The 24,063-nt window shown below is 42.7% G+C and overlaps 1 protein-coding gene across 15 annotated transcripts in view; it reads left to right on the top strand.

Moving 5' to 3' along the window:
• The window catches only part of ptprt (protein tyrosine phosphatase receptor type T), a 190,516-nt gene that overhangs the window by 125,004 nt on the left and 41,449 nt on the right, over nt 1–24,063 (top strand). For 7 of the 15 annotated variants that reach the window (XM_069179631.1, XM_015365125.2, XM_069179630.1 and 4 more), the window contains 3 exons: nt 4,568–4,604; nt 6,096–6,152; nt 12,782–12,917. In XM_069179631.1, the coding sequence (XP_069035732.1) occupies nt 4,568–4,604; nt 6,096–6,152; nt 12,782–12,917 (230 nt within the window). Of the gene's footprint in view, nt 1–4,567; nt 4,605–6,095; nt 6,153–12,781; nt 12,918–22,411; nt 22,442–24,063 lie in introns of all 15 variants that reach the window. The other 8 variants (XM_069179626.1, XM_015365135.2, XM_015365131.2 and 5 more) reach the window with 4 other exon arrangements.

Here is a 24,063-nt window from a genome sequence, read left to right as displayed (position 1 = left end):
CGGGGGCGGTGTTTGGCCTCTCTGTGGGCTGCGGTGGAAGGAGACTTCAGCCGGTCGCTGTCCCGTTGTGACGAGGTTGTCCTGCCCACCCCTAAATCACCAAGCCGCTGGAGGCACCCCAAGATTTTCTACAGCTAAAGTCCATAAAGCAGTAATAACTTGGACCTCCATGGATATTAATGGACTTTATTTTGATAGGAACAGGTTTGATAGGCTCTCCGCAGCTCACCTGTACTTCTAGACAAACCTGTTTCTCCCAGTTTCTCATGCCGAGGGCAATATTGCATCCCACCATCTGACACAGGCGGCACCAGTGAAGGAGGTCCTGAAACAACAGACCAGCCAGGCTTCCTAAAGATGTGTGATGAAAGGGACACTGGAGTGGTGGTACAATCACAGCCCTCGGTTCTTAGCTTTTCATTTATGCCTTCTCTGCTTTTATCATCATCCTTGCTTTGACTGTCTTCAGCAGACTGCCTTCCCACCTTTGGTTATTAAACTGTGCCGAATTCTCAGCCTCATTTCTGCAGAAGAGCCCAGTATGAGTGCAGGGCTCTGCACCAGCTCTGTTTTCAGAACTGGAAGGAAGCTCACGGTGGAGGAGATTGAAGAGGAATGTGTGCGTATGTAGGGGGGTGGGGGGTGGTTTGCTCTCCTGCAAAAACAAACCATCAACACCACATAATAACTGAATCTCCCTGAGGTGTTTGTTTCAGCAGCATCTCTGTGATTCTGGGAAGGTAGAGGCTATAATACAAAAATGCAATTGCAATACAGCTTCCTTTTGTAAAGTGTGTGGCTTATATTATTTGTGTGATCGTTCTTATGATGGTGTTTTGTTTTGCAGTATTCGAGGGATTCAGTGTGTCAGCCTTCTCATTTAAAATTTGTTCAGGCCTCTATGTTCTGGCGTAGGAAACAGATACAGAAACAGGGGGACTTCCTCCGTCTTTATGAAAGAGCACTCGAGAGGCAGACGTGGATAATGCTGGCTTGAATGTGGTTGTAGTACGTGTAATATCAGATGAACAATTAGCAATTTAACGAACCTGGGTGTGTTGTTGCTTGATCCCACCAAACCTGTCGCGTTTAATAACAGAAGAGGTAGCTTGATTTTTAACTGACGTCCACGTTTCCTGGAGCACCTCAGGAATCTGCCTCAAAACTGCTTGACAGTCCGTCAACGCTTTATTAGACGGCAGGGCCAGAAGTCAAACCTCGGCTGTCACTTCTCGTAAGTGATGTAGTGCCGCTATCTGAAGTCCTTTATGCCTGTCTCGTCTGACAGACTGTCAGGAGGAGCTAACTCATGCAGACTGCCTCACTACCTCTCCTGTCCTGCTCACTCAGTTTTAGTTCCGCTGTACGGCTGAGGGGAGAGGATGAAGGCTCACTGAGCCGTGACACCAGGGAGCGCAGCCCCGCCAGCCGTGATCCGGCCTCCCGCGGACTGACACGGGTCGCTCTGAGAGCGCCGGTCCGGGCCTGCACCCTGGCTCGAACTGGAGCCCAGTGCCCCTCGGAGAGAGACGGGCACCTGTGGCTGCAGTTCGCTGATGGCTTCTGCCCGTGCAGAAGTGAAAAGAGTGGAAATCTCGGTGGTTTGGGCTGTGAGAAGGAGTGGTTGCTGGTAGGCAGAACTGCTGGAGGGATTTTTCCTGTCATTTCCCATGATCTATTCAAAGCTGTCCTCTAATCTGGCCATGCTTATACTGTGTTCTTCACTTGCCCGTGATATTGCTGTGCTTTACAATACTCCACTGTGCCTTTATAATAGTAAGTCATAGTGAACATCAAGTGACAGAGCCTGCAATTCAATAACTCACATTATTCACAGCACAGCCTTACAGGGCCTTGCATCTCTTCAATAAGCAAACAGAGGGATGGTAGTTACAGTGCTGAGTCCGAGGCAGGAGGCATGCTGTTGTCCCAACTGAACTGGGGTGGGCATGTCAATCCCAGGGTAGCAGTGGAACATGATCATTTAATCGTGATGGACACAGTGTCCACCCGCAGGAAAAGCAAAACAATCGGAGGTCTTTGCCGTGTTACAGCCACACTAGAGAATTTATGACTTGAACAGGAACCATAATAATTACAGCAACAAGAAACACAGAGGTCAGTCCTATAGAACGCATATTAAATACACAACAAAAACGGAAAGAAAAGTGTGGAAAACAGCCAGAAAGACTGACTGGGAGCAAGCGATCCAGCCATGTTGCTGAAGATGATACCCTGGTTTCTTTCGTGAAACAGCTGGATATGGTCCTGGGATCAATTAGATGCTAGGTATCAAATGGGCTGGACGGACTGTATGACCTCCTCTGATTTGTAACCGTTTTAATGTTCTCATGATCAGTGAAGCCAAGAACAAATCTAAATGACACAATAAAACCTTTCAAAGTGTCCACGGTGACAGAGTCTCTGAGCGATTTGGGCAGTGAGTCACATAGGTGTCATGTTACAGCTTGAGTGGACTAATGCTAAGGTGCGTTCAAGTTGGCCACTACTGCCTCACATCTCCAGGGTGGTGGGTGCGATTCCAGCCGGTCACCCTAGTGCATGTCCAGTGAATACTATTCATACTCCTCCCTCCTCTCCGAGAATTGCTGATTAGGTTTCCTTGGCAACTCTAAACTCTTCTTTTATAAGTGAGGTATCAAAACAATTATACACTTAATAAGGTTTGTTCCCAGTTCAACCAGTACTGGCTGTGGGATTATATACAACACAGCGAGCAGGATGGTTATGTCTTCCTCCAGCCCTCTGGTTAGTTTAAAGAACCCCTCCGAGTCCCAGAATAAAAATGGCAGCACAGCACTGGAAGGCCGGGTAACTAGTTTCAAAAGCTGTAGCCGTGTTTCTGGAAAGGTCTTGCTGGGTGTGGAGTGTGTGGGGTTAGTGTGGTGTGTAGAGTTAGTCTCATATAGAAAAGCCCCTGCAGTGTGGAGTAGAAATCCATCTCCAGTTTCATTTAAATGAATCGTGTAGCATCCTGAAACCGGATAAGGATGTCACTGAAATGAAACTACAGTAATCGATCAGGGAGCTTCACTCTACAGCCTAACATTTGTTTCTAATATTTATTGCGTTGTGCAGAATACCTGTGTAAACAGTAGTATAAGCATTGCTGTTAAGACAAGACATGGTGATTGTCTACATTCCAGATATACTGCATACTGTATTACCTTATAGGATAGCTTCAGGCATCTTGCAGCTCTGTAGCCCTGGATAAATGTATTATCTGCAGGTCAGCATTGCTCACTGAGCCTACAATGTTTGAATTAATTAAGAATTGGATTAAAGATGCTGGGTAATGTTCCTTTTCTTATTAACCATGTGCCTGTTGTTTGATAATGTTGCTTCTCTATGCTTATTATCCATTGTTCTCTGTTCTTTAAGTTTTTATGTCTCAAAAAAGATTTGAGCCCTATTGAGTGTCAGTTGGCTACCCACGTAATGTGTAGAGAGGACACATATTTATCTGCTTGAGGTTTGTGGCAAAGATGATTCCATCAGGCAGCTGCTTAATTCTGTTACTAGTATTTGGAACAGGCTGTGCAGGTTTCTGCACATGGAGTCCTGGGATATAGAATATTTGACTAGCAATTCCAAAGCTGTTTATCACAGGATATAGCAGGATACGCTCTGGATGACAGGGGTGCCTGACAGCTAAAGGATTTAGATCTTAATGTCTCTGAGAACACAAACTGAGCACTGACATTCATTATTTTCTTGTGTGAAAAAAGCTCAGAAAAGTATTTATCTAGGAAAAAGATAGGAGGAAACAGAAAGCCTCCCAAGATACCCCAGCTGTTTGTAACTGCTTGACAACACAGAGCCCGTGGAAAGAACACCAGATATCTTTTGGAAAACATGTTGCTAATTGCAGGCTGTCAGAAAGCTATAAGCCCAAAAGTTGCTGATGAAGATGTGCTAACCATATTATTTAGGTTTGGAAGTGATTTAAGGTATCCACTACTGCTTAAACAATGGAGCTACATCCGAGACCAGGCTGATCCTGCATTAAAATGAGTGGGTGCTGTTGATAAGATGTGCTGCTGCTGATCGAGGCTGAGAGCACTGGCCATTGTGGGGTGACCTGTGTGCTGGGTGTAGGGAGCAGACTGTGTCTGTGTCTGTGTCTGTGGGGCTGCAGCTTTTCTATCAGATTGGGACTCCTTGTCTCCTGTTCAATTTCTCCTTCAGCTTTGTCAGTAATTTCACTGTCTCACTGTTTCACCCTTTGCCTGACTTTCTATAGCATTACAGGAAAATCCAGTAAGCTACTGCCTTAAACCCTCTTTTAGTCCTTTCCCTTTTGGGTTACTCTAATAATGATTTAAGACATCTTTAACGAGGATATAACGTCCTTGTTTTAACATTACACAAAGAGCAGGTTTAATTATTTTTCCATCCTTATGGGTGCTGTATTATCAGTGTTGTCATTTGAAGTTATCACATTTGCAATCAAAGTCCTAGTCCTGAAATATCATTGTACTAGTAATAGATAAAAGATCTAAAACAGGTTTGACAAAATGATGCCTTGTGTTTCTTGTCATTTCAGGAAATAAAAATCAACTGTGTCCGACTGGCTACTAAAGGTAATGGCATTTCCTGTGACATTTCTGCATGTTTCGCCATAATCATTTAAAGGGCAAGAAGCAATAAATGACTGAATTAACAGATTAAAGTGTCAGAGTCCCATTTATGGGGGTTATGAGGTCATTTTTACCGAAATGGTCTTCTGGCTTAGTGAAAAAGTCACTGCTGCGCTGTTTATCAACGCACTTGACGGCTAAATCTCACTTTTCTTGGAGAAAGTGATAGAATAGTTTTTTAAAAATGTTTTTTTTATGAAGGGGTGAGGGGAGAGGGACAGAGTTAGGAAAGGGAACTACATCCACTGCCTTAGGAGGCCAGGGCTGTAATTCAGTCATAATAAATAGTAAAACTGCAGCGTTAGACCACACCAGACACTTAGAAGGACAATCCGAAGCCCTTGCCCTGTTCGGTATCAGTGTCCTCAAACTCTACACTCTAAGTGCTGGTTTACATGCATGATTTACAGCTGTTAGATAAGGTTTCTGTGCAGAAGCTTTTTTCTGTTTTTTTTTTCTTTCTGTTCTGCCCCTGAAAGATCATTTATATGAGAACTCTGTACTGTCGGCAGCATAGGAGCAGAAACTCCATTAATGTAATGGATGCTAGTTATAAAGCTGCTGCTTTTCATGCAGCCACCTGAAGTCGTGGTATTATTTTGCTTATCTTTTAGGAATGATGCACATGAATATATATGGGCTGTTTTTTTCTCTTTCTTTCTGTTGCCGTCAGCCATTTCCATCCCTGCCTCCTCTCCTTATTCTTCCCCGTTACAAGTGGAGTTGTACTCCATGTGGGAGTGTGGCACCTGCAGTATGCCAGCGTGTCTGCGGCATGCTTTAAACTTTGTGGCTTTTCAATTTGGTGGTTAAAGTTTTAAGAGTGGGGGTCCCTCTGCCACCAGCACCCCCAAAACTCCCGCTAAAGGTTGTGCCTTCACTTGAAGTCAAAGCGGTCATGCCTGTGTGGGTATAAAACGTGAGCTTGTGTGCTTATTGGACAGTGTTTTGCAGACTCCAGTTTTTGGGTGTTGACCACATGCCACAAAGTTCAAACATCCTTTTTCCCCCTTTTGCTTTTGTTTGATTGTTTTCCTGTCGGAACCAAAGCACAGCTCCCCTCTCCTGCTTGCATCCCAGTCTCATTCCCATGCGCAGTGTGTCAGGCTCTGTTACCTCCTTAGCCCAGTAATACTGTAATATTTTGCCCGGCAGCTACAATTATTTCTGTTTTGGTTTTTCACGTGCTGAAGTCTCAGGAACCCTGCTAAGTTAATTTACTTATTTTGATGCAGCCCATAGCCATTCCCGTTTTCTAAACGTTTTCAGGTACATTGTCTGAACCTTTCTTTACTTTCTTTTTTTGAAACTGCTGTGTTATTTTGTGCAATTCAGGGTGAGAAACCTGCGAGTCGGATTTTGTTTTTTAGACTTTTTTTTCTTTGTTTCTTTCTCTCATGCATGCTGACCTGGAACTTTAAACCTTGTTCTTAGTGGTAATAGGTAGGGGACCGATAACTACGCCGTACATACTTGTCATCCCCAGTGAAGGTGATTATCCACTTCATAGCCCGGTTTCTCTTCCTCTTTCTTTTGGTTCTGTTTTTTCATTTAAACACTTTGATGCATCGACTTGCATGTGTCTGATCCACACACTGCGTAGTTTGATTGCAATGGTTCTATCTAGGAGACCCTGTTGCCCTCGACGTGCAGCTGTTCTTATCATTATTCCTTTACCTCCCCCGTGTCTGCTTTACGTTTCTTATCGTTTTGCTCAGTGCCTTATTACAGTCTCATGGGGGGGAGCCCCCAGAGTGCAGTGGAAATGTGCACATGTAGCCACATGATGTGTCTTTGAATCGCCTGGGCCTTTGGTGCTTCATCAAAATAAATAGCTGCAGGAAGCAGGGAACTTCGCATAAAAAAGATGAGAATAAATATTTCTGTCCATTAAGATTCCAGGTAAACATCATTCTTTTTTGTGGATTGGAGAGGAGAGAAGGATGCCTAGTGCACAGGTCTGATTTCTCACTGCCTGATTTTATTAAATAGTCCGCCCTCGGTTGGAATGACTTATACTAGAAATTGATATCAGAAGATGATAAGCTCAGTGAACCAAATTTGCATATGAGATAGCTGAAAAGGACCTAAGATATGCAAGAGTCAAAGGAGAACTTTAATAAGAGCTGAGCAAGATGCTAGAAAATTAGAAACAAAGGGTCATGTGACCAATCATCTACCCTCTCCCCCGCCCCCAAATGGACTCTTCTTCATTCATGCCAACATTCCCATCATGCCCTGTGTACTGTACGTTGACAGCGTGCTGCCCACTGTCTGTCGCTGCTGGACTATGACACCTGAATGGCTGCCCACACCAGCCCTGCGCACACTGCAGCAGTAGAAGCTCGGATTAGCTGTGCTATCTCTTTCTGTGTTTACATACGTGAGGTGTTCTTTCATTAATAGTGAATTGCAGAGCTGTTCTTGTGTCTGCGTTTGAAGTCCAATCCCATCAATCCTTTAATTTTTCCCCCATACACCACAGATGTAATTCTGTAGTGTATGGTGGACATTTTTTTTTGTAGCAGTGACTTGCTACAGACATCCTGGGATTTGTTATCCTGCAGTGTTTGATAATGCCAGCTGTTTAGAAGACCTTGTTTTGTGATCGTTCGGTAGCTGGATGTGCTCAGAATGGCTGAGCAACTGAAAAGCCCCAAATCCCCCCCAAGCCCTCCCAGTAAAAACCGTTCCGGTCATCAACCAAAGGAGGGCTGGACCTTACATTCGAGGTGAAGAAAATCGCACTGCGGTTGTCCTCACTGAGTGTCATCCTCACTTTTCAGTTAGCTTTTGCGACCTCTTCAAAACTGTGCAGGTGTGAAATGACTTTTACCTTGAAATAAACACATGAAAGGATTTGTCCTTATGGTCTTTTACAGAGGTAAAAGGCAGACAGGCAATTCTAGTTGCACAGAAGTGCGAGAGACTTAGTTCAGCACAGTGTCCCTGGTTTTGCGTCCTATGCACTTGGTGCTATTGTAGGTGTCTGGTCTGTTGTTTCAAAGACTATTTTATGCAGAGATTGACCTTGTTCACTCCATCGCCTTTCTGTCTGCCCAAATGCACCGTTACAAGATGTTAAATTGTCCTGACTGAAATCTGAAATGGATTTCAATAAAGCACTGTCTGGGCTTGAAGAATGAAGGGAGGGGAGTCTGGTCATTGTAAAACCTGCACTGAAACCAGAAAAATCAAAGAGAGGTGATCAGCTCTTAGCTAGAGGTTTCATTTGGTAATTTAAATGTTCCTTGTTTGCTTGCTTCAGAATAGTTGTATTTAGTGCACACTTTAAAACTGTAGTCTCGGTTGATATTGACATAGAGGTGCTGGGCTCTATTCCATAAAGGGTTCTGCAGAGGTAAAACAGAAGAAGATCCCTGTATTCCAGGGTAGAACTGTGGGTTGTCACAGGAATCAAGGACCACTGCTGTTGAACATGTTTATTTTGTAACATTGTCTGTTTAAACTTTGGAAATGTCAAGCATTTGCACTCAGGAACGCAGCAGGAGATATTTAATCTGGGAGTATTTTTTTGTCCTTTGTGACACTGATCCCCTGCAGCCACTGAAAGGTTTCCAGCCTGTCTGTGCAGATGTGCTCTTATTTTCCCATAGTCACATTATTCCCAATGACCTGTGATTGGGCTTCTGGTTGTACATTACTGTCTGAGCTCAGCTTTAATTTGCGTTAGCATTTGCATTGTTTATGCTTAGATAAGTAATACTAATCTTATCTGATCTGACCTGCCGCTTCAGTGCTGAGATCGTAATCTTGTTATGGAGACTCAGCAGTGCTGTACTAATCCCCGTGCTAGGCTTAGTTTCTCCTAAACAATGTACCATGATGTACCTTTCAAGCACAGGATAGACCCTCTCCATCCAACTGCAAGCTTGGAATTAATTGGCCATGCAAAAGTGTTTTTAATAAAGTTTGAATTGTGGTTTCCATTTAAATTCTATTCAGGAAATTACCATAAATGCTGGCAATTAATGCTGCTGGCTGTTAAATCAATTCTTTCCATATAGTGCATGGGATTAAATTTTAATATCATGGGCTTTGGAAATAATTCCTTTCTGATACTTCATTTTTTCTCCAAACTGAAAATAAAAGGATTTTTTCATTCTTCACAGCAAACAACCACAAATATTAAAAAAGGACTGCGGTGATATAGAGCTGAGGAAATGTATAGTGCACATTTAATCACATGAAGATTAAAATCTTTAGGACTTTGATTGGATCTGGCTTTGTAGAGAATGCACAAAATTACTCCAGTCTTTAGAAGGCTCTGTTACTTAAGCTCCATTCTCCACTGTTAAAATAGGAATTACAGAGACCATTTGAAGAAAAAAATAAAATAAAAAAAACAGTTCATATTTAGACGTAAGAGAGCTTACACTATGTGTGATTAATAATCAGCAGACACATGCTATTATTGTAGTTGAACCAGCTGAAAGACTTTGGATCAATATAGGTTTGTCTGTCTCCAGAGTTTTGTGTTACATTGCTGCAGCAGACTTGAATGTGGAATTTAAAGTCAGGACACCGCAGACCAGAAATCATGTAGCAATTATAGACCCTTTAGAAATAAATCTGTTCTTTTTAGAATTAAACTTAGAGCCTTAGAGGTGTGTGTGTGTGTGTGTGTGGGGGGGGGATCTGATGTGTACTGTGTTGAGTGTCTGCGTGTCTCACTTTGCTGTTCTTTTGAACCTGTGTGCAGACACGAGCTACCACACAAAGTCCTCTTCGGACCTCCTTTCTGCTCATCTGGAGTTCTTCCGTCTGTCAGGTGTAACACAGAATCAAGCCTGAGAAATAAAAGGATGTTTTGGGAGAGAAGACTGGGAATTGAATTCCATTGGATCAGCACAAAGACACTGTCATAGCTGACCTTTAGAGCTGTCCGGCAGCTCCTCAGTAAGATTATTATCTAGACTCTTCTGCGCAGTCTTCCTGCTCTGGGCTGTTAAAAAGAGGAGAAATTGCTACATGGAGAGAGTGGCAAATGTCAAAGTTGAAGTTGTGAAATTCACTGGAGAAATAAAGATTGGCACTCCCCTGCACATGAACAAAAGGAACGCTCCTGCTCTTAGAAGAGCTTCATTTGTACAGATCATGCTGTGTTGAAAGTATTGCAACTTTTGTTTTAAGAGATTATCACTTTCTGCATTGTTGACAACAATCCTCCAATTTCAGCGAAGAACGCTTGTTGTGTGCTTTTGCATCGTACATCCAGGGCACTGGTGTTGACCGGTGTCTCGGAGGCACAGTGAAGCAGCAATGTTCACAACCTGCCTCAGCCTTAGGGCTGGGCTGTGTTGCCCCTGTCTTATCGAACCCGAGCATAAACTGCACAACTGGGTTTTGTTGTTGCATCAGAAGTGGAGGATTGCAACAGTCTGTCACATTTGCAGAAGAGAATCAGGTTGAAAAGGACCTCAAGTTAAATATGGCCCCATACCTAGAATTGCAGAAATGTTGAAACTTAAGTTTAAATTATTCAAACACAGAATAATATAGTTATTTATATAGTATTTCCCCTTGTTTTAATCTGTTTTGCTGTACTCAAGGCACAGTGATGAAAAACTTTTATAAGACCTGCCTTTCTTTGTGACTGTTTGCTAGGACTGTAGAGGTGTGGGAGGGAGTGCAGAACTGGTTTTCCTGTGTTACTGATAAAGGTGAAATGGGGAGCCAAAGATACTAAAACAAAAATGTGTGCTTGCTTCTAATGGATGGATGACAGTGGACCTCTGTCTTTGGAGCCTGTCCAGAACTTGTTGAAGTGCGAGTGACCTGGCTGGTAGAAAGTATTTAGAGCTCAGAGTTGCAGTATCGTTTTCTCCCATTGAGACAAATGATGCCAAGCTGTAAATGGGTGAAACCTCTTTGAGAAATCAGCTCAAAGCCTCATTTTCCTCATCTGGCTTCTAATGGATCCAAAAGCTTTGTGTTCCTGCTGTTCCAGAAATCTGAAGAGATGCTTTAAGAGTATCCCACTAGATTTATTTATTTTTTCAACCCAAGCTTCCTATTAGCTGTTCTTGTGGTCTTGATAATCTTGAAAAAAATTGTTAAAAGGATGAGCAGAATGGTTAAAAAAAAACAAGGTGTCTTCTGAGTCATTAGCTGGACAGTGCAACTATAAATACTGCAGAGAAAGCCTTAGGGGGAAGAGGAAGGGAGGAAAGAGGACTTAATCTGTACACATCTCACCCCTGTGCTTTTAAGGCAAATTACCTCTATTAGGGTTTTGAGACCGTTCTGGAGCATTACTTAAGAAAATCGGAAGGCCTGTAGCTTCTAAAGCTGAAAGTTAAGAAGGTTATCTCACTTGTCTTTGTGCTGCTGAAAAAACAGCCTGAAGTTAAAAATGAATTGAAGACGCCCACACACACAAGTTGGTGCATTAGGCGGTTTTAATGGCTCGCCAAGGCACTGTATCCACTTTAGTGTGCATTCATTAGGAGTCTGCCTCTAATACCTACACTATCAATGCAATTATTAATTTATTTGTCATGTTAATTTCACTGTGTTCTCTCCCCGTTTAAAAGAACTAAGAGGTTGTAATCTTCTGAGCTGTTTTTATAGCAAGGGCTTTGCAGTGTTGACTTTTCTAATGCCCATTTCTTCTGACTTGTTAGTCTTTGCACCCGTGAAGCACATGGATTAGCTGAACACACAGAGCTCGCTTTCTCCCTCAGATATGGCCGTCTGTCAGATGGTAACAGGACTGTTAGGCCAGTTGGTTTCTTATTGTGCCTGTGCAGGAATGGAATTAAGATTTCCTTTGCACAGCAGGTCGATCTGTGTAACATTTTACAATCTTGCAGGCTCTGCTACGCATTTACTTTCGGTGTGTCTGTGAATGCAAAGAAGCAAATATTCAGGGCACAATACTGGTTTACCTTTCAGAGTCTGCAGCTGGTAAGCTGGAAATGGATCCAGCTGCTATGGAAATTATTCTTATTTCTGTCTCTGAGATGATGAGCGGCAGTGTTTCTTTGTTGCCTCTTCAAAGCTGCACAGTGTCATCTGTGGGTGAATTCGGAAACCACTGCACTCATGGGGAACCCCTGCAGCTGTGTCTCTGGAGGCACTGTCGTTTCGACCATGTGCTTGTAACTGAAGATCAGGCTAAGATGCCAAGAGCTTGATGTTTCATTTTCTTTAATAGCAACGTATTGCGCAAGTTCTCCCATCAGAGTCAGTAGTGTTGCTTTCAGTCGGTCATGTTTTGCACTGATGATGTGATGAAGTGGGACGCTGCCCTACCTTTCCTCTCATGTTCATTGAATTATTTATTTCACATGTGATGCCTTTCAGATCTCTTACATCTCCAGCCCTGTGTACTGTGCTCACGCATTGTATCACGAACAAGTACAGTGCAAGGCTCGTAAATCAGACAGCACTGCGTAAAAGGTTTTTCACAAGTTTCTGCAAGAATGTTAACCACGTTTAACCCAATTCATTTGTTCTTTTATTTTATATTTATTTGTTAATGTTGTTCATATGTGTTTTAAATTGATCAGTACTGATTTTGTTAGCTAACTGTGTAGAATAGTAATAGTAACAACCAGACTAAAACAGACTGTAAAGTGCTTTACTTGCCCCTAACTTCAAGTGGCTAGACTCTGAATATATAGGTAGATTCTTTATCTTAGAAACGTTTTTTGAATTTGCTAGACATCATTTGCATTGTGACGGGTCACTGTCACAAGTCTAAAGTGTCCCTGGCATTTCTTGAACCTCATGGGTCATGCGTCAGTGTAAGACGTACAGCACTAAATGTGTGCTTTGCTTGGCAGTTTGAAGGGAGGTGGCATGGTTGTTGTGGCATACCTGTGGCAGTGCTGCTCGTGAGCCACTCTTGCAGAGAGACTGCGTGGTGACCCCAGGGTGGTGCTTCTGCAGTGGTGGCGATGATGTGGACTGGAACTCAAATTCGCATGCCACCCCCACACTTTCGACTCGTCTTGTACTGTAGATGTTTGTTTTTTATTTGTGTGTTTTTTGTCGTTTTTTCTTGTATGTGGCATTGGTGCACGTCTGTACAGCAGCAGTGCCTTTGGTAAATACCCCCTCTCTGTCTCTTGATGTCTGTGTCCCGTTTCCAGGCGCCTCCACGCAGAACTCCAACGCCGTGGAGCCGGAGAAGCAGGTGGACAGCACAGTGAAGATGGCGGGGGTCATCGCGGGAATCCTCATGTTTGTCATTATCCTGCTGGGCGTGGTGCTCACTGTCAAGCGAAGGTAAAAAGAGCAGATGTGAAGCCGGTAGTGTTTCCCAGTGTTGCAAGTGCAAGCAAGCTCCCATCCAGGGTTGACTCGGCGTGCTGCTGTCGTAGGAGCTATCCAGGCCGAGGGGCGAGGAGCTGTGGGCACACGCACCTTTCTTCTGTCTGCAGTAACATGCACACTGGCTTTAATCCCATTGCATCTCTGTCTGCGTCTCTGTTCTCTGGAATCCCCCTAATTACATACGTGCCATTTTGCAACAAACGATCACCAAATTTTTTTATTTTTTTATTTTTTGCATCATTTCTTTGAATAGAAAAACAAGGCATTACACTACATTTAGGTGTTCTAAATCTATAATTAGTTTCATAAAAGAAATTATTCATCATGTAATTGCACATAAAGCATCCTTTATTGTTCTCTTACTTTGCACATAAAGCACTCTGGAGCAAAAGGGATCTTTGACCTGAGGCTCTTCATAATATCAAATTATACATTTCTATTGTGATTGATAATGGCTCCCACACTTCACTATTACTGTAGCTGTCCTCAGAGTCTTGAGAATCTGGCAAAAAACAGAAGGGTTTGGAAGGGCAAACTGTTCTGCAGAGTCATTATAGGGACAGTGTATCTATAAATACTACAGAAGAACCTCTGTTCACAAGGGAGGAAAGAGGACAACATTTGTATGTCTCACCCCTGTGATTTTAAGGCAAGTACCTCTATTAGGGTTTCGAGACAGTTTAGCTTCTAAAGTTGAAAGTTAAGAAGGTTATTTCACTTGTCTGTGCTGTAGAAAAAGCAGCCTGAAGTTAAAAATGAACTGAAGGCTACAGAGAAAAGTACCTAACTCTCAGCTGTTGCCTTGCAGTTCTGTTATCTTCTGAGGCATCAGAATGAGTCTGGACCCCAGATAAAATCTCATGAGATAAAGGACCAGATTTGTCTGATTGGCTGTTACAGGGTTACGTGGGAGTCCTGCGTGGCGACAGCAGCTCTCTGGCCTTTTGTCTAGAAAAGCAGAGGATTTCAGCCATGCAAAATCAGTACCAATATAAAGACCCCTGTCTTTATATTGATGCTAATAATGATGCTTGCTTGTCACTATTATAATAATATATTAAAATAAATAATATTGACACTCAGCAGCAGAATAATGCCATTTTGCATAGCAGAGAAAACATGTTTAATTTAGGTGTTTACTGTATCAGTAATAGTGCACCAAGCAACTGGATATACTTCCCCTGGGGACAGCTGTAGAGAAGCTGGATTATTGGTTAGCTGGTGATGTATAGAGACTTCTTTTCTCTACCATAACTAATGTATTAATTAAAGTAGGACACTGGGGAATTAGTGCTGAAAGAGGAGAGGTGGGTGGCAGTGGTGCCGAGGTTGTATTTAAATAAGAGCTGGAAACTGAATGGCAGGGAAGGAGAGAAGAAGCTGGGGGATTCAAGGGGAGGGGTGATGCAGGACAGTGCCCTGGAATGCCAGCTGGGTAGCTTTCTCATAGTTTTCCAGTGCGATCAGATATTTGTGGAAACACTTGTGTGAAGACAGCTTTTCCCTGGGATGTGGGCTGTGTTTTTGGCTCTGAAGAGTGTGGAACTCGGGTGGTGAGATGGTTACAGGGGGCTCTGAGAAGAGGAAAATGAAGGAGAACCATATGAAGCTTAAGCAGATAAACTCTCACCCCCAACCCCAACAACATGAAGACAAATGCTCTGACCCTTCAATAAGATCTTCATCCGAAAAAACGCATGAAAATCTTTGGATATTCAAGGAGTTTCCTGGTTATAATTCCTAATTCAAGGAGGGCAAGAGCTCAGTGAGAACTTCTGGAGTTCTAAGGAAGCGCAGGTTCTGTTTTGATTTGGATTGAATCCCAGCCTTAGAGAGCACATGCAGGCAGCCTAGTGTTCCTCCACCACATAGATGGCACAATGCACCTATCTGCTCCCCAGCCTGTCACTGCCTTGAAATGATGGATGTGTAAATATTCGAGAACATTATCTACTGAGCAAGCTTGCTCAGGCTGTTTTGTCTTACTTTTATTTAGGAAAAAAAATGAAGTTACTTGCATTCATCTAGAGCCCCTGCAGGCATTTCTCAAGCACTGCTTGCTGGTGCCCTACTAGTCAGGCAAGAATTAAAGAGCAGGCAGAATCTGCAGGAGGTCTTCATCAGTTATGCAAATAGAGTACAGACAGCCATGTGAAATTTGCAGACGTGGAATAAGCTAGCACTCTTGTTCTCTAAGCGAAGGACTTTCCATTAAGATTCAGTACCAAAGCCAACACTAAGTCAAGCCTTAGACCTCTTCTACAAATTGCACAGCGCTGGCCAGTGGGCTCTCATGGGGTCAGAGCTAGAAGCTGCAGGGAAACGGAAAGACAAAATCAAGTTTTATGGTTTGTGAGTGGCTCCTGGGGGTCGTCTGGGTCAGAAGTCTGTACGCCTGGCTGCTGCTGCCCTGTTCCTATGGGCCTGCTCCCTTGCGGTGCATCATGCTGTGCTATCCCACCCTGTCTTCGATGTGTCAGAGGGAACCTGCAGTTATGGCCTGGTGGACAGGATAAGGTACAAATGAAACTCACTCATCAAACTGGCTCATTTATTTAATATATCCAGAAAGCAAAAATGCATGTTTAAATAATGATATTTAAATTGTAATATTCCATTGATCAGTTTGTAATATTCAAACTGATCAACAAACTTAAAATGGTTTAAATAGTGGTCAAAGTTAACCATTCTGGTTACCATGGTGACTGAACACAGTGCACCTTAACGTTATGTGCGGTGCTGTGTCAGAAGAGTCTTGAAGAAGAGCGACAGTACAGTTTGCCGTGAGTGGTTGCTGCTCTCAGCTCTCCTCATAGTTGATCTCTTCTCACAAGAAGGCAGCCCTGATGATTGGCCAGGGGATGCCCTGGTTTTCGTTCAGCTTCTGCTGACAGTATCTATCAATAGGAATCCTGTCCAGAACTGCAAAAGTGAATAAAACAGTGGCGATATTTATGAGCAGTTCGTACTGTTATACTCTTAAACTGAAGTCTAATCTCATTGTTGTGCAACCTTATTCTTGTCAGGTAGCTATGATAAAAACATGGCTGCCTCGAGCCCATCAGAAGGTTTGTGTGCAGTAGGTTGCATATGTTAGATTATATCTTGATGGTATTACCTGTGCCACGTTAATGAAACTTCATGAAGTTCCAGAGATCTATATTCTCGTGCATTGTGTATGTATGAGAATGCATACAGTGCCCATGCATGAGAATGAAGACGACTGCTCATGTGATTTGGCCACATGGTAGGGCTCTCATATATCAGGATTGAGGAGTTTCTTGTCTTTTCCATGTGTGTGCTTCAGTGAAACTAATGCTGTGAAATCTGATGAGCTGCGCCCCATGATTTAGACTTGAACAATCAGTTTTATTATAAACATTTGAACAGCGTTTTTGTGAATGAATCCAGTTTTAGTTATGCTTCATATACATATTGCCTATATTTGAACGTATTTGAACTCCAGCAGAATATTAGAAGCTCATGAATAATCACAAATTAATATTAATCTATGGGAATAATGGCCAACTAAGTAAAAGTGATTGGTCACACTTCTGGTCAACTGAAAAATTAGCTTATATGACTCCAAAATGTATACTGACTTGAGTCATGGTAATGAATCCCTGTATATTCTGGTAAATTCACGTGTCTTTGCATTATTCAAGCTTATTAAATTCCAGCAAATGCATAGTGTCAGTACTTCTATTTAATTTTACAAGTTATCCAGCATGTTCTCAGTATGAACATTTCTTTCAATACTGATGCATTTGTGGATATTTCCCCAGAATCATGCATTTCTACTTTACAGTGAAAATCAATCTTTATAGCTTTATAGCTCCGTTGTTTTTAATCTGTAGCCAGCATTAACATGATCAAAAACGGTTAGCAATCAAATCCTGTAAAATTGTCTGAAGCCCTTTTATCTTCTCAGTCTGCTACAGTACACTCTCCTCTGGCTCGTGAGCACCTACACAGAGGAATTTGTCTGGGATGTTTTAAGCATGTTGTCAAGAATTTACCCCAGGAGTCAAGCTTTTGTTAGGGAGAATAGATATTAATATATCAATTAATATTAAAATTAGGAAAGAACCTCGTATCAGGTGGACTATAGCAGTAATCACAAGCACTTGGCTTATTTTTGTTTAATCAGCAGTCAAATGCTGTTTCTGGTATCTGTGGAGATGTACAGTAGGTCGGGCATGTTTGACTAACTGCAGAGAACAGCAGACCGTCAACACTAATACAGTAAATGCGTTTTATTCAGGATGTGAAAGTCATGCGCAGCAGAGCAAGTGCACCTTTGAATACTATGAATTTGCATAAGCCCCCCTGCGCAGTAATCATTGCACTTCAGACCACTCTTTGTACACTCTGCCTGCTCTCAGCAGCCAAGAGGAAGGCTTAAAAAACTGCTTTACGTCGGGTGTCAAATTAATCATTATTTTCTCCTAAAACTGGCGCTGCCCCTCTGGAGTGGCACACTCATTCAGATTCATCTAGCGTGCAGCAGTGAGAAGTGTGCAGGCGCCTTGGTGCCACTGCTCCTGCTGCTGGAGCCCTGCTGTCTCTGTCCAACCTGTCTCCTGAGGCATACAGAGCAACAGTGGATTGCACCTCAAAGCCCTCGGGACCTTCAGCTCCTTCTCTTCACCTTTTAGCCCAGTTGCCGTGTCATGCCCTACTTTTAAAGAAAATCGGGTTCTGAAGTGCGGTTTTGAGCGGGTCATTAACATACAAAATGTGCCTGGTTCAGCACTCTGTGTCCTGAGCGCCCTCTCCGCTGATGGGCGTCAGTGCAAGTCTGCAGCATCACCTGCCCCAAGAAACCGAATGTGGCCACGAAAGAGTCAAGCTCTTGTTCCCCAATAGGGATACTGCTTAAGATTCAGTTCAAGTTTTTTTGCATATGGGGAGGACTCTAAAGTCATTAGACTGTGGAACATCTGATGTGGGTTACTGTATATAAGCCCACAGTGAGGCTCAGAGTATGGTAGTGATGATTAATGTGTTCTGTTTAAGTGTCCATAAAGACCTTAAAAAATGGCAGCTCATCGACCCCTCCTTCCTGGACCTGCCAGTGTCTATGTACTGACTCGTCATGACGCACCAGCAGTGATGACTGGGATCCATGTAAGACAAACACATTTAACACATTAGCACATAAATTTTGCTGTCGCGCCTTATAAGTTACTGGAAATATTGTAGCCCATTCAAAAGCCAAATTGTTTGACAGAGTTTTCTCTAGGGCCCTTCTGAGTGGGCTTCTGGATCGATACTCTGCTAACAGCCATGGTAATGCACCATTTGTCCTCCTCCAGTCCAGACTGTGTTTTGTGTCTTGTCTGACCGACTAGCACATATTTTACACTCTTCTGTCTGCCCTTGCAGCCATGCAGCTGGTGAAGAACTAAGCTCAGCTCACGTGAGCTGCGTCCATAGCCGCCTGTTTTAGTCTGTGTTTGATCGTGTTCCTCTGAGTCAATTGATAGCGGTAACACAACATTATTTGTCATCGCACATGAGTGCGTCCATGGAAACACTCACATAGACAGGCCGTCTGCTGTGATGGAGGATGCTAATGGGCCACTGGCAGCAGGAATCTGAAAATTGGGATTTAGTTCAATGAACTGATCAATGAATCTGCGGGTACGCTGCTCACCACATTAAACGGACTGCAGTCGAAAAGGGATCAATATATTAATTGCTGTGAGTATTCCCTGTGGAGGTGTGAACCACAGCGGCGGGGCCCAGTCCGCTCTGATTCTGTCTTTCTCAGGGAGGAGGGAGTCCTAGTTCAGGAGATGCTCCGAGCTCAGGCTGTAATAGAGATCCCCCATATGCTTGGTTTAAGCATCCATGAATGAACATTGGTAATTCATGTTACAATGTTTTTAATTAACCTTACAAAATAAGATCGATGTTCTTTGTTTTTTTTTTTAATTGGAAAACATTCCAGCTATTTATTTGTGTTTTATGTTTCAAATTAAATGCTTCAGTAATTAATGAGTTGTTTACTTGCATAATGGTTTTTAATTTTTTAAAAAGAATTATACTGCAGGATTAAGTTATATAATGAGTCAATCAGTCCTATAGTATTTGAATTTGCGTTTTCTTTTGAAATTTTAAACTTTAGTCAAACATTGCTAGAATGACGCTGTGCTTTATTGCTTTGTTGAAGTGCCTGAGGTGAGCTCATGTCTGTGCAGACCTGCATGTTCCCATGTGAGAGTCAAGTGCACAAGTGTGCTTCAGCCTGCCTATAGCTTGCATGTGTGCTTTGCATATGTGTGTTTGTTTCTGTCTCTACTTGGCCAAAAGGGAGTGTTATATATTTCATATGTTAATATTACATTTTTAATTAAGTCCCAGTGGGATTACATGTATAGTCTCTAGGAGTGGCATCATCGTCTTAATAAGAAGCTTAAATGTCATTTGTCCACCTCAAACCATTTAAAACAGCTGCTGCATATACATAAGACACACAGTCAAGACAACTGCTGCTATTCAGAAAAAAACCTGATAAATTCATAGCTGTATAAATGTGATGATAAAACTGAAATCATGAATAATTTGTTCCTATTAACCTTTTCAGGAGTTGCCTTTCTTGCTGTAACTTGCAGGAAAATATTTCAGTGCCTTTTTATCGTGGAATAGTTAGCATGTGTTAGTTCCTTCTTTATATTAATTTTAATTAAACTGTTTGTTGTTTTTAGCTGTGTTTTTTAAAATTTCTAATGGTAGCCAAAATTGTTCTTATTTCTTGGCCATTATCATATGTGCTTCTAATCTGCGGTAATATTGCTTCTCTTGGCTGCTTTGTCTGTCAGCCTACTAGTTCCGGCTGGATCTGCAGCCTTCCCTCGGGATTATTAATACTTTAGAGGAGACATCAGCACCTCTTTTCAATTTTAATGCGGAGAAAAGGATTTAGAAGAAGACAACATACATAAGCTTTGTGCAAAACAGTTCTGACCCTGTGCCATATTCACGGCCCTTCCTTATCCTGCATTGTCCCAGGTTCAGCTGAATCAGCCTCCGGTCCTTTGCTAAGCTCTTTTTAAATCATTTTTTATGGAGCTGCGTCCAAGGCATTAACCAGGCCTTCCAGATCAAATGAAGTAAAACTTCAGTTTGGTTTTCATTAAAAAAATGAGCTCTGCCAGGTACAATAGGACATAGCTGCTGAAGCCATTTCTTTCCCTCAAGTGGCTTAATTATAATGGACAGTTTGTGGAGAAAAGGTCCAATTTATCATCACTGCTTTGGGAGGCACTTGAGTACTGATAGGAAGACTTAAGAGCTCATTAAACACTGGATAGTGTGGGAGTGGGGCCCCTGCCAGTGCTTTAATGATTACAAAGTCCATGATGTCACTTGTTTCAGGACATTAAGAGTGTAGCACAGCCAAACCGGGAATGAGACGTCCAGTTAATTTCTGGTCTGGCAGCACCACCTAACTCCGTTTTTCACCATGTGGGTGATGGGGGCAGGCCAGGAGGAAATGTGATTTGTTTGCCTCGGGCTGTGTACAGGGATCTCCTGGGCCTGCTTCCTGTCCTTTCGAGCTAAGCGTGAGACCAGAGGGAATGCCTTGCTAGTTTTCTCATTCTATGGCCGGTCTTGTGTAAAAAACAATTAACTTGTGAAAAGTTAACTTGTAGAAAAAAAATCTAATTGGAAAAAGCCATCGTTTTTCAAGTCAGAAACTAGACGCTGTGTCATTTTAACCTAGTGGACTCTCACTTAACCCTAGGACCTTTCGTCCTGCACAACGCCTTAGTCACTGTAATTGCTCTAACTGCTTAGCTAATTGGGCTGCTTCATAGCTTCTCTCTCATAGTGTCTTAGAAAGGCTTCTAGGAAACTGTTCCTTACATCCGCTGTGCCTTTTTTAAACCGTGCATCTGCGTGAGACCTTGGAAAAATGTAAGAAATGAGTATCTGAGAATATTTAAATTGGTGACATTCATTGTGTGCTGAAGACGGGAGTGAAACCCTGCAGTTCTACAGGGCATCAGCGCGGGAATCTGTACTAACAATATGGGAGGTGTGGCTGGAGCCAAGCAGATAATAAATATTCACTTCTGCTCTGCAGATTCAGTCTCTTTAACAACCAGTAATGGCAAGAGAACACTTAAGCAATTGCTAAATACCTCGGTCTTCCGTATTTAGATCCTGCTTCTAGATGCATACACACTTTTCCATTTACACTTACTATGTTCCTGTGTTGTGCCTTTCATAAAACCATTATTCAGTGTTCAAGAGCAGGTGTTGATTAGATCAGTATATTTCAAAGTGGGGGTCAAAAAATTTCCAGTTGGTGCTTTAAAAGAGAGCTTATCACTGCTTATTATAATAAGTGTTGTTGTTATATACTGTACTTTTGCAATTAAGTCAGCGCCTGAGTCTTTCACAAAACGGAGCCGGTGGAGAAGGCTGCTTCAGTCCCAATCTCTGCTTCTCGGAGGAAGAAACAGTACCGGGGAAACTGGAGAATATTCCTGCTCCTGTTGAAAATGGTGGTTGTCCCTGCAGGCTGCTGCTGCACAGGGCTTTGCTTTACAGCCGGGCTGTTCAGAGAAATGGTGTCTGTTTTATTCTTTAAAGGTCAGCCACCAGTTGGCCTTATGGCCAGTGGAAATGAACCCCCAAAATACCTATGAAGGAAAAGCATTTGAACATATTCCATGTGTAGCTTTGGTTTTTAAAAGATATTAAATCACATTTGTGCAAGACGTGCACACTAAACCCTGAGAACAGAAAGATACCAGCTAGACCAACGCCTCTATTTGCAATTCCTTTACTGTTTTTTCTACATCAAACTTAATGAGGACTTAAATAAAGGCCCTTAAACAGATAAATCTCAACAACAGACCTAATTAATCAGGATACATGTCATTGAGGTGTTTTAGTGATCTCCCAGGTGTTACTGTTCCCCATCCAGTTTCGGTGTGAATCGAGTCGCAGTATCCTTGCTGTCTATGAACATGGCATGGCCAGGAGTGCAGTATGTAATTAGAGGAATTCAATCAGGGGATTATGGAGGCCTTCAGTGAAGAACTCAAGTTCTTTTTAATCTTTTGAACGCATTAAGAATTATTTCATGAAATGGGATGCCAGCTGTGCTGTTTGTGGGAGGAGTCAGGCCTGTAAAATAGCCTCAGTGTGACGAGTTGTGAGGTTCCAGGTGTAAAAGCTCAGGTGTGGGAAGCACTTGCTGTTAAGGCTGTCGCTGTCTGGTTTTAATTGTTTTAATTGCACAGTAGGCTGAGGTAGACCTGCTTTCAGATAGAGTGCAAAAGAAACTGCAATCGTTGGTATTCTCGGTCATTTTTAATATTTTCTGCTAACATTTCTTTATTGATGTGGGTGTGAGATAACTAATAAATCTGTTTGTCCTTTTTTTTTGCACAATTTTGTCCCATTGGCTCAACTTCATGGTTCAGAAGAAATGCGTATTCCTACTCTTATTACCTGTAAGTAGATTTTAGTATAACACAAGTTCTTGACATTGTTCTTCAGTCCTTCTTAATTTCTCCCTTTTCCTCTTCTTCTTGTGACCTTTTTTCTGACTTTTTCTCTAATGTTTCAGCTTTTTTACAGACACTAGAACTGGGGACCTCTCCCTTTTCACTTTTTTCCCCCGCTACTGTTGTATAGTATTGGCAAGTCTTCAACAGAACTGCTGATTCTTAAAAAAGTTCAAGTTTAATGAGCACAAAAGGTTAAGGTTTACGTCCTTTTCTGACAGTATGTAAAAAGCACAGGCCGTGCCTGAGCTCTGTTCTCTTGAGACCCTTGTGGACAGCCCATCCACTTGTTCTGCACCTCAGCTTGCCATGTGGGACACGGCCTGCACAGGCTGCTCAAAGCAAATCCAGCACTGCAGCTGCGCGCAGTGCCTTTGCTACCTTCTGGGTTCTGGGTGTAATCTAGCGCTAAACCCACAGCCCTACTGACCCCATCCAGTGAGGAGCCTCAGTACATCCCAGGACCTTTATTAGTTTACAGATGGTTTACAGTATTTCAGTATAACAGGGAAGAAGAGTGCAAGGACCTCACTGTGTTCTCACTGTGCGGGGATAGGCGAGCACAGTATCTAGACGTACAGTGCCAGAAAATAATTCGTAACTTCTGTAGAAATGCATGCACTTTTCACTCCAGTGGACCCCAAAGCTCTTACAGATAAATCTATTGGAGCCACTTCTTCCACTGCTCCTGGGTGACGGGCAGCAGCCACACCAGGTTATGGTACTCGTTTGGAGATTCTGAGCCAGAGACAGAAGCCCCCTGTACAGATCCATCACCCCTTAGCCTGTCTTCCCTTGGAGGTCTCCTAGTGCTGAACAGGACCAGACCTTTGAGCTTTTGAGATCTGACAAGCTCAGGCCGCGAGGTGGTAATGCTTCTTTGACCCCCTGCTCCCGGAGCTGTGTTCGGAGAGGTGACCGTGTCCTCGCAGATCGGCTGCTATAATATTCTAACCTTGTAAAGAATTCGAGCCCGGCTGCTCTGAGGCAGAAAGAAGTGACTGCAGTTACAAAGGTAGCTTCAGGCATGCTCTTGGAAGGACAAGGAAGCCAAGTTTCAGCCCTCTGTTCTTGTAGCTTAGTTTGGTGGAAGGGATTCCAGCTTCTGGGTCATACCTGTAGCTTGTGTGGCTGCTGGACGGGGCAGGATCCAGGCATCAGGATCCGGTCTCTGCACACAGGTCCACTTCAGTGAGTGGTCAATCAGACTCTTCACAGGGGGCTCCGGCTTCCACAAGTCAAGCAAATGCTTGAGTAATGCCAGATATTCTATGATGTTTGTATTTTAATAGCTGTGAAAGCTTAATTAAGTTATTAATTGTCCTGCATACCTACTTGTAGGTTATGAGTTAGGGCTGCTAATTTTTCCAGAGATGTTAATATTAATTGGAGCAGGTGTTCCTGATTTTAAGAGAAGAAATAAGACAAATATTCTCAGTATTCTTATGAGCTTCTTTGTCAATCACAGCATCCAACATACAAAGCAGGTGTTTTAAATCAAGCCCCTTTCCAGGGAGTGAATGGCTATAATTTATCAAGCCCTAATTTATTACAATGATATTGTTCAC

Source organism: Lepisosteus oculatus, chromosome 16, assembly GCF_040954835.1.
Source record: "Lepisosteus oculatus isolate fLepOcu1 chromosome 16, fLepOcu1.hap2, whole genome shotgun sequence".
NCBI lineage: Eukaryota > Metazoa > Chordata > Actinopteri > Semionotiformes > Lepisosteidae > Lepisosteus > Lepisosteus oculatus.
The sequence above is the reverse complement of the archived record's forward strand: the minus strand, read 5'-3'. Positions and strand labels throughout refer to the sequence as shown.